Source organism: Prunus mume, linkage group LG3 (genome assembly GCF_029339155.1).
Source record: "Prunus mume cultivar Tortuosa linkage group LG3, ASM2933915v1, whole genome shotgun sequence".
Classification (NCBI taxonomy): Eukaryota; Viridiplantae; Streptophyta; class Magnoliopsida; order Rosales; family Rosaceae; genus Prunus; species Prunus mume.
Window position 1 is genome coordinate 13,823,773 of NC_142700.1, and position 11,084 is coordinate 13,834,856.

Genomic DNA, 11,084 nt, shown 5'->3' on the forward strand with positions numbered 1-11,084 from the left:
GCCTATTTTTTATATTTTTATATAAGTGATATTCTATTTTAATCTAATCTAAACTACGATCAGTGATCTCAAATTTAAGTATGTGTGTGTGCGAAAAAATCCCCTGTGACTCCCTTCCTAACTTTAGATAATAAAAATAAAACAAATCTTTATATATTTGCATTTATGTGTTCAAGTTTGACTGAGGAGGCAGATGGAGAAAAAACTTTGGGGCACTGAATACAATTACACACATATCTTTCAATTCCAATCAGATGGGTGGGTTTAATTGCAAGACCCCTCCTCAGACAAGCAAAATAGACCCAGGGACTTCTCTGTTCTCTTAGCAGGGGGACTTTTTTTATTGGCCACGTGGCTGGCTGTGGATGTCTTGAGACTCCAGAACCTCAAGCATTGACTGGAAGCTTCGCTCAAAATTGACATGCCTTATACTTTTCCTTCTCGTATTGTCGTTATCTTTTTTTAATTTGACACCCCTTCTTCCACGACAAGGCACTAGTGAATTGTTGCAAATTTTTGTATGATAGTGTTATAAACTGGAGGGAGATTCAAACTCGGGTGCAAAGTAGGGAACACATTTACTCTATCTAACTTGATTAAACTCATGTCTATACGTCTTCTTTAAATATATAATTAAGAAATATAAACATTCTAGATTATCTTTTTGCTATAAAAAAAACATGCATTATCCTAACTAGCAAGGCTTTCATTTTCATGGCAATAGTGGTAAAATTTGTGATGGTGAGATCAAAGCGTGATTCATTTGCTTTTGCAATGTGTCGGCAAGAACTGAGAAGATATGTGGTACGTGTTTTATTAAATGCTTTTTTCCAAGAGATCATCAAAGAGGTAGGCAACATGTCCATAGTCTATATACAGAGGTGGCAACCAATGACATCCTTGTCAATGCACGACACGTGGGAGGCTCAGATAAAGTGATCAAATGAGTGATAGGAAACGCAGCACTTCAACAATATTAATTAAAGCTTCAAATAATTATATATAAGAAAATATGTGTTTGATAGAGTTTAATTTGTCTCTTTGTTGAATGGTGTAACACGAGTCCTTAAGTTGTCAACCAATATATATGTCTAGTCAAAGAAAATAAGTTGTCATTAGACAAATATTAAGGGCAAACAGCAATCATCTTTGTAACCACAAATTAACACTTTGAGTTAGATGATTTTATATTAACAATCAATTTGCAAAACCCCAGTTTGATATATATCGTTAGCACATTCATAACAGCTTAAACTTAAAAGAGGTCTTATGTTCGATCCACAAATCCCCACTTCTTTGTTGGGTGAGGTTCCGTCTATATGTTCGTTTCGAGCAAGGTAACTCATTGCCAAATATAAACCTAAATCTTAAACACTGAATAATATTAGCCAATTTGGTTTTCTTTCTTTTGTTACCCCATGATCGTCTGTATTGTCAAATCAAAGTTCGGCTCCAAGCAAGTCCAAGATCTTGTGGTCGACATATTATGAACACCTTGACCTAATGATGTTAGGACGAAACTTGATGTGTTTCATTAGCTTATACCTTAAGGCAACTCGGATTGAACACGGAAAATGTCAAAATAATATCTATTAAGTTATGAGCTTTTAAGAGAAATTTTAAATGAAAGCCTTGGCCTAAAAGAAACTACGAAAAGTAAACAAGCCTAACACACACACAGTACATGTGGACACACCGACTCTGATCTTGACCCTACCTTATCTTGCCCTGCCTACAAACTCTCTTGTAATTGGTCTTTTTAGGTTTTGTTTACATATGTGAAGCCTAGCTCATCCATGTAATACTGTTTTCTTTTTTGCCTTTTCTTTTTATATGAAAATCCATCTAATTGCTAAGCCCTTCAAGCTGTTGCATATGAGCTTCCTTGGTCCCATATCTGATCCTTCCATTTTCTTTCTGGAGGAATCTTTTTTTAATGGTTGGAATTCTATTTGGATTTCAACTCTTTCTCCTCTATAAATTTCGGAATGCATTGTCAATTTGACATCAAAAGCTTGTCCTTTGCTCCTCATTTACATCACTATTGTCCCAAATAGCCTCAAAAATGGAAGAAGTTAAGCTGAGAGTTATAAGGGAAATTAATTACTAAAATAAGCAATACACACCGGATGGAATGATGCAGTGTAGCCAAAAAATCATACATAATGAAAAGAGCTCGAGGCAGTCCACGGTGCTTTCAGGGTACAAAAATTGTTGAAACTATCATCAAAAGAACCACCATCTCCTTTGTCGCGTCTTCTGCAACAATTATAGGCGTCAAACACAAAAGAGTTACAGCATTGTTTGATATAAGGTGAAACCTCAATTGTTAAGAAACAAGATTTCACAGAGAAGAGGCTAAAACAGCATGATAATTTTCACAACACCAACAATGCGTTGAAAATGAAAAATGTGGTCCTAAGGTTCAGCACCCTTGAACTAAGGTGTTTACAAAAGCTTTTTTTTTATTTTTATAGAAAGCACTTTCTTGAATTTTTATAGAAACCAAAGTATGGTTCAAACAATATCTTAGAACTTTCATTATACAGTACAATACAAATTGTAAAGCGTACCACTAGAGTAATTAATCGAGGCAAAATAGCTGTTCGCCAGTATTTAAACAGACTCTCAATTTGGAGCTCTCGATTGGACACTCAACCATAAAGAGAAGCCTAAATCAAGCTTTGGAATCCACTGAAACCGCTGTCCGAATAACACGAATATTGGACGTACAGGCCTTTCTAAAACGTAGTTTACAATTTCAATACTACATGTCTAGTCAAATGTAACCCTTTTATTAAAATTCAAAGTCCAAGTTTATGTTTATTTTCAGAGTCGGATTTTAGGGTATGTGGAGTGGGATGGGAAATTTAAGACACAAGTACAAGAGAAGGCAGCCTTATATACATAGACCAAATATCTTAACAGTGATGAGCAAATACTGCAGTAGCAAGAAGTTGAGCACTATGAGAAATGACAAATAGGAAAAACGTAAATATTTTTAGATAGGGTATAGGACTAGGATTATTTTTCCTTTTTTGGTCAATAGGATTCATCAAATAACCATGATTAGAAAATTAGATTCGGGATAAATTAATGCTCAACAAGAGTTAATAAAAAGGGGGAAAAGTGGTAAAACCTTCTGATTCTGATCTTGTGATGGTAATATAATGGGCTGAGAGAGGATCCCACTGTCAATGTTCTGCATGTATGGACGTACCTTCTCCTCCAACATCTCATTCAACTGAGCATCAAAATGGATAAATAATGTCATTGCACTTACAAATAAAAATATAAAAATATGTTCATAGCTAAAATAACTACAGTAGTAGATGGCAATCGTAATCTGAAAAGTCAATCTCCATGGAAATTACAGGCAGTATATGGGATGGCAAGTTCATTCTTTTGATGAGAAGGAAAGCAAGTGAACACAACAGTTTTTGGGTTGATAGAAAACAAAATGGGAAGGAAGTAAGTTTCCAAATGTAAGAACGATATCTGCACGTCAGTTTTTGGGAACTACAAGCTGGAATAAGGAATAAGTTACTTGTATGACCCAAATATTGTTTTTGCATGCCTCATACAAAATTTTGGCCTTCTTATGGGGAACTCTGTCCAATTAACTCACCATCTTCATGGTGTCCAAATAGCATTAGTCTATCAGATTGCTATATAGATAAATTCTTTTTGCTTCATTTCCTATGGATTTCTTAAGTTCATTAAGGAAGAAAAAGGGGAAACAAGTTCATTTTCATAGCTACATAAACTTGTAAGTACTAACCCTTTGTTGGCGCCATCTGTTCTCCCACTGTGAATCCAAAATTTTATCAGCAATTTCTCTTTGAGCATTTAGAAGAACAGTCATTTCATAGAACTTTTCAGGATTTTTGAGATCCTCCTTGCTCCAAGAAGATGCATTCAATGGAAGGTCCAGTTCCTGCCAATGCTCTACAGTGAGTTCGTAATTATCCAAAATAAGTGTGAACATCTTCCTTATCTTTCTCTCTGATACATACAAAGAATAAAAACTAGTCTATTGATTGAAGATAGATTACGTACACCCCAATTTTGTGGCCTTGGTGGGGGATCAAGTTTCATGACTTCTGCTTCAAGTGCTTTCTTGGCTTTATAGTAAGGGATATTTTTTACAATAACAGGATCTTCCCTGGCTCGAGCAGGATCTATGGAGATCAAGGCCTATCAATAATAAGCAAATTCATATTAAAGATCTTTCTCTAGAAACATATTTCAGGAAATTGCAGAAACTATGAGCTCTTAATATGTATAAGAGCTTAATCATCAACATATGAATCCAGCTTTCAAACAATGGAAAAAGTATGAAGCAGAGAGTGATGAGATATTGCCTTAGTAAGAAGATATTATACAAGAGACTAATCATTTTCATACGGAATTAAGAGCTGAAGCTTAAATTAAGAGAAAAAATCTTCTTAAGAAAAAGAAAAAAAAAAAAAAAAAGGAAAGAGGAGTTCATAAAAAGAGCCCAAAGGCCAATAGAAGAGACCGAAACTTGTTTTCTCATAAATCTTTAAGATATGAAGTTTTCTTTCCAACAAACTTTTCAATTGGACCATGATAACATTTTCAGCACTTGAGCAGTGTCTTTGTTTCCAAACAATAAAGAATACAGAAAAACCAAGCTTGTTAACGGAATGTTTCATAATAACTGATTATTATGCGCAAATTTTCTTACTTCCTGCAAGTTCTCCCAGCCAGGTTTCCGCTTGGCCACCGCATCACGAAGTTGATCATACCGCATAGACTCCTAATCCAAGAAGAATCAAAAAACAAGGGAACAGATGAATAGATAACTATAGTAAGGCACTAATGCAATCTTCCTTTAATGAACTATTGTAAAATATAATAAATGTCAATGTGAAATGGGATATTGAGATCAGGTAATAAGGATATGTAGGTTTTTTTTTAAGAAGAAAAAAAAACATATTTTTCACCAAACTAAGGTAAAGCTCACATTTTTCTTATGTTGTTATAGTATCTTCAAATTATAGCATGGAAATATTGCCATCACAATATGATAACAACATAAAAATAAGGTGGTGTATACTATTTGAAATACAGTATTTATTTTTAATAGAATTCTGTTTTGCATTTGAGAAGGTGTTCCGAATTGAAAAACAGTATTTATGAATTGTCAACCTTGTATTGCCACCAAATTTTCTTCTTGACATCATCATCAAAGTCAAATCCACCCGCAACTTGAGGCAAGGTAAACAGCCAAAATGCAGCGATGCTGGGATCTTTCATGCTGTGAACTATATGCTGAACCAGTTAACAAGATTGTTAATAGGAAATCAGATAAGAACAAGATATCAAAACTGATATCTAACATTAGTTCTATTCATTGTATATATATGCATTAAAAGGCAAATTAAGCTCCCAAGTTCGAATCCCCCTTTCCCGATTGATAAAAGAACACCAATTAAAATACATATACATGATCAAAACAAAATGTGTGGTCTAGAAAGAAGACAAACAATATTAATGGGAAGATTACAAGCACATCTGTCTTTGATTAAAATCACTTCCCCAATTTGTGATGATATCTATTTTCTTAATATTTCTAAGAGTCTTTAGCAGCTATATTATCATGCTTGATGATATGGCTCTAAGTCCTTGATACTGCCTTGACTGGGACCATTATTCTTAACATTTTTTTGCCCGTTCAAAGATCCAATACGAGAGTGACTATCTTCATCCACAAAGAATCCTTTCTAGTAATGCTACCCTACAACAGTCACCAAATTTGACTCTTTTAACAGATTAAATCTTTAACCCAGTTACGCTGGTCAAAGCAATGTTTACCACTGCAGCCAGAGAGCCTATAGTTAAAAAAGGTTTCACTCTATTAACTGTAGTCAGAGTCATCAAGACAGAATTAAGGAAAATGAGGATAGAGAATTTCAATGCCGAGAATAGATAAATTCATATCGTGTTCATCATTGGACCCTGTTGTGGTGGGTTGCAGAAGGGAAAAGGCCCAATTTCTTTTAAGAACATGAGGAAGAAGTCTTAGTCTTTCAGAGAGAGCTAGGGGAGTAATGGGGGTAAATTGCTTCATGGCATCCTAATTTTAGATAGGAGCTTGTTATAAAATACTCTCGCTAGTAATTATACTTATCAAAACAACAAAATTCAGATGGCACAGGACAAGAATTGGTACTGGCCTCATAGGGGTAGTCCATCTTCCTCAAAACATTGTAGGCTTTCCACGGAGGCTCCATGATCTGCAAGGAAAAATAAAAAGACATGAGCTTATAAGGATGGAAGCATTATAAAGAATGAATTGGTGAAATAAGAGAACATGATAATATAATACCACAAATTCTTTCAAGTCAACTGTAAAAACAAAAAATAATTTATTAATATTTTATAGAAACTCTGAAATACATATGAGGATGATATGTCCTTTAATTTAACGAGAAGAAAGCAAAGGAGTCAATCAACCTTCAACCAAACAGGATCATAATGGAAGACCCAAAAAAAGTGGAAACTGTTCAAACTCTTTAAAAATGGAAGCAGAGAAACTAAAAAGGCAGTTTTATATCCAGCATTTCGCTCAAAAAATTTACATGATTCTAACTAATATCAATAATCATAAACTTGAAGGCAGTCCAGTTTACAACTATACATGATCATGATCCAACTTGGGAGAAATTTGTTCAACCAAGTCAGAATCACACTCAATATATGGATAGAAGTTGTTTTCAACACATGGGTATTGTATGAGTAATATAAACGACAGATTTAAAGGTGTGAAGGGCCGCCCTCCTGTTGATTACTCATCTTTGTTTATAAAAGTAACATAGCTAGTAGCATTTTGACATAATCAGCTGCCAAAAACAGTATATACATATTTCATAAATATAGCATGTTTTTCATCCATAACCAGTTAAATGGATATGAACTCAAGTATCAGCTGTCGTATAAAAATTCCTTTTGAATGTTTAACACAAGTTTGCTCGAAATAACACGCTTCCCTTATGTAACATATTAAATCGAACTCCAAATATTCTAACAGTAAATCATTTAATGTACAAAGAACTGTGAAAGTAATTGGAAACAATCAATAGCTGAGTTCTAGACTTAGGAAACAAGAGATGAATTCACATCCTATTGTTGAATCATGCATCTCACCAAAAGTGAAGATCAAGTTGGAGCATTCAGAATTTTAGATTAATGCAATATTAAAGCAACATAATTTTCAAGCACTAGAAAAATCCCAAAATGGCTCACATCATCTGCAGAGATTCTGACTTGTAATTTGTCCTTGCATTCATGACAGCCCATCACACCCTGCAATACAATAAACTATCATGTCAAGTATGATGCTGCAAAATGCAGAAAATGACTGGAGGGAAGTAGGAAAATATGCAGAAATAAGCGTATACTACTGTCGCTTTTATTTTATTTTTTTAAAGACATCGGTAATTTTTAGGTCGGGTTCCCAACTTCTGGATCGCATAAGAAGAGTTGCATGGTTAAGGGTGTTCCACAATTACAACAGAAGAAGAGAGAAAAGTCTCATAGTGGCTCTCTCTCTCTCTCTCTCTCTCTCCGCCTCTCATACCACTCTTAACATAGGAGGACATTTATGAGCGCAGATCTTCAGTTTGTGAGATGGTAACCCTCATAGTTGGGATAAAAATTACCGATTTTGAGTTTGAAATAGTAGGAAAATGCATGTAACTAAGTCAACTGTACTTCGGACCAAAAGGTTTACCGTGCCATCACAGGTCGGGCAGTCTTTAGATGGTAATGGCGCATTAAGATTTATGGAGGATGGAAGGTGAACCAACTCAGCCCGATTATCAGCAATGGCATCTGCAATACATTCAGCCGTTGCCTTCTCTCCACTGATGAGGATTCATATGAAAAATAAACATGATAAAATATCATATTGGTATGGTTGGATAAAGGATTCATTGCATTGGTGAGGCTGATGATGATAATATTAATAGCCATAACATACCAAAACATACTGCACCATAAATGTCTGAAACTGTAGTAACAAGGAGAAACAGTGCAGAATAACTATATTTAGCTTCAGAAACCACATTGCAACACATTTCTTTCTAAAATGCTAGTAACCTCCACTTCTAGTCAAATAAAAGAGTCCTTTTCAATAAATTCTGGAAATCTAAACTTCCAGCAATCAAATGAATTCCCATTTTTTAGAATGAAAGCCATAGTTTGGTTTGAAGGAATATACTATGAGGCCCATAAGAAGCTCTTGATGGTGTAGTCATATTTTCTTATCAAAGTTCACAGTCTCAATGCAGATTTTGGCAGGAAACATTATTGCCCATTTGTGGGACTTGCTACACATGCTATTCAAACATTATACCAGAACTTAGAATTTTTCAATCATATATTTGGGTAGTTAAGACTTCAATAAGTTCGTATAATACTAATAGAATTTGAATCCTGTATCCTTAACTTTTTGCATGAACAACTATCAGTTTTATCTTCACATGTTGTTTTGGGTAAATTGATATATTATATTTTCATGTGCTCCCAACTAAAGCAAACACCACAGTATATTAAAATACCCAATCAATCAAACCCCTACAGTGATTACAATACAGGATTGCATACACACCTGAGAACTTAAAGATGCCAATTATGACAGTACATTACTAGAAGAATTCTCATATAGGCAGATTTAATTAGCCATCTGTCTACGCAAAAGTGAAAAATTCCCAGAAAAATAAGTGATAAACTGTTCAAGATACAGCAGATACTTAAAAATCAAAGCCCTACATACTTGGCAAATCTCCCTCCTTTTTTTCTTTAAAATCTTTTCACTTTGTAATAAATAAAAGCATCTTGTAGCTCATAGAGTTACCATGTTTTTCATATTTAGGAATTAAAATCTAGTTGGAGAGAAGTCTACCTTTTCAAGGTGTAATTTTTCACTTGGTAGTGCACCCTCCCTGATCCTCTACACATGGTACACCGCAATGCCTGCCAACCGTTGCAGGTTCCACAGTTCCTGCACTTCAAGACTGCAATTAAGAAATCATCCAATTCCTATAAACTATGAACCTAGTAATATCATCAAGTTCACCATGGAAAACATTCACAACTAAGATTCTTTTAAACCTAATTTGGCAGCTTAGAGATCAACCAGGAATACTACCATGGTTTTGAAAAATTACACAAAATGCTATTCATTTTTGCGTACAAATTACTTCTGAATGAATAGAGTGGAAAGTACAGCGTCATCTTTATACATTATGCAAATACTAATTTTCTTTTACTAGAGAGTTTAGCATGTTATTTTGTTAGATGATCAATCTACAGACGCACATATATATATATATATATATATTTACATGTATATACTGCAAAACCATAAACTATTACAGTGTTCGATGCTACAATATCAAACGGAGCATATGAACATAATGAAAGATAAGGACCGCCTTGAAAATTGAAGGGATAATGAAAAATACCTCTGACATATCACCTTCTTTCCCAGCTCTAATGCTATGTCATAAGTCCCTAGGGTAGCAACTGCCTGAAATCAACCCATGAACAAAACCAAAAGAGAATAAAGCACTTAGAATATGCAAGTTCCCAAGAGTAGTAGCACCTCATAACCTACTTCACTGAACTACAAATATAATTCAGCAGGCCAATATAATTATATATTCACCAATTTATACTACATTCATTGCCACAAAAATCCACACAAACCCCAATAATCAATGAACAAAAACCATCGACCCGATTAACCAAATGACACAAACCACACAAAACTTCAGTCAACTTCTCAGAATTGCATGCCAAAATCCATTCTTTAACCCAAAACTCAGAAAACACCACTAACCCATTTACAGATACCTAGTAACACATGGCACTGAATGAAAATTTCCAGTAATAAGTTAAAAGAGCAACAGACAGATAAATTCCCACATGATAAAAGTTCGTGTTTTACAAAAACTCACAAAGATTGACATGTAAGAGAGCTTGGAAACCAACTCGGGCACCCCAAACCCGCGTGGAGCAGAGCCAGCAATGTCAATGGCAAGAGTGAAAGGAGAGAGAACAAGCTTAACAGGGAACTCGAAAATGTCAATGAGCTGTTGTCCATATCGAGCTGTGAAGATCTTGTATTGAAAATCAGCAAATTTCTTCAGGTTCTTCAGTAGACGGTCCCTTCCTGTTGACATGGTGGGAAGAGCGAGAGACAGAAAGAGATATTGCTCTTGTAATTGCAGAGGTGGTTTTTTGGTTGGATAATGTACGAAAAAAAGAGTGGGATGTTATCCTGGATATGTATAATCAGATGCACAGCAATATTACTCCATGACCAAACACCACACTATCATTTTTTTGGGGGTGGGATGTTTGAAAATATCACACTTATGATATGTAAATTTAACTTTTTAATAAATTTATAGGTTAGGAACCAAAATCTAAAAAGCCTTTCAATGTTAAGGAATAATAATCTTTACACATAGTCTCTCAAAAAAAAAAAATTATTTACATATATATGTTATATTTAGGCATATCTAAAAGGAGTGACAATTTTTGACATGAGAAACTCAAAAATCAATTTAAAATTGTATTCTTAGATAATAATTTGTGTATCGAATCAATATACCTAATATACGGAATCGAGTCCAATTTTCTTGTTATTAAATTCCATGTGCCCTTGATTTCTCCATAGTTTTGTGACATGTGACACACAACTTAATAGGAGTTTAACTTTGTTAACTCTCTTTTTGTCACATCCAGGGACCAACTTCGCCATAGACGATATTATGCGCTTTGGGCCCTCTCTGCCCTCACGATTTTGTTTCTGGAGCTCATGAGCAACTTCCCAGTGGGTCACCCATCCTGGATTGCTAGCCCCAACTCGCTTAACTCAAGTTCCCATGACTCAAGCCGGTGAGCTCCCAAATCGCCGTGCTAGATGGATGCGGGTATGCACATATAAGGCACATCAACCCTCTCCGCTGGTCGATGTGGGATCTTACAATTCACCCCTTAAGGTCCGACGTCCTCGTTGGCACACTCACACCACACCGCAGAGTGGA

General features: G+C 35.1%; 1 protein-coding gene across 2 annotated transcripts; it reads right to left on the reverse strand.

The window, feature by feature from the left end:
- Window positions 1–1,951: 1,951 nt before the first annotated feature.
- Window positions 1,952–10,286, reverse strand: EMB2737 (embryo defective 2737). Of its 2 annotated transcripts, none has more exons than XM_008228393.3 (12): window positions 9,990–10,286; window positions 9,495–9,559; window positions 8,933–9,031; window positions 7,760–7,892; window positions 7,273–7,332; window positions 6,204–6,263; window positions 5,176–5,298; window positions 4,712–4,783; window positions 4,060–4,197; window positions 3,782–3,937; window positions 3,140–3,244; window positions 1,952–2,256 (listed from the first exon to the last, which is right to left on the reverse strand). In XM_008228393.3, the coding sequence occupies exons 1-12, from the start codon at window positions 10,212–10,214 to the stop codon at window positions 2,227–2,229; spliced, it is 1,266 nt and encodes a 421-aa protein (XP_008226615.1). In that variant the 5' UTR covers window positions 10,215–10,286; the 3' UTR covers window positions 1,952–2,226. The 2 variants fall into 2 exon arrangements, with proteins under 2 accessions (XP_008226615.1, XP_008226614.1); XM_008228392.2 differs by having other exon boundaries at window positions 1,952–2,259; window positions 9,990–10,285.
- Window positions 10,287–11,084: the final 798 nt, after the last annotated feature.

Coding starts and splice junctions, on each gene's coding strand:
- EMB2737 (XM_008228392.2), bottom strand. CDS start 10,214: ATGTCAACAGGAAGGGACCGTCTACTGAAGAACCTGAAGAAATTTGCT. Junction 9,560..9,989: donor TCTCTTACATGTCAATCTTT/GTGAGTTTTTGT, acceptor GGTTGATTTCAG/GCAGTTGCTACCCTAGGGAC. Junction 4,784..5,175: donor AAATTTGGTGGCAATACAAG/GTTGACAATTCA, acceptor TTCTTGGATTAG/GAGTCTATGCGGTATGATCA.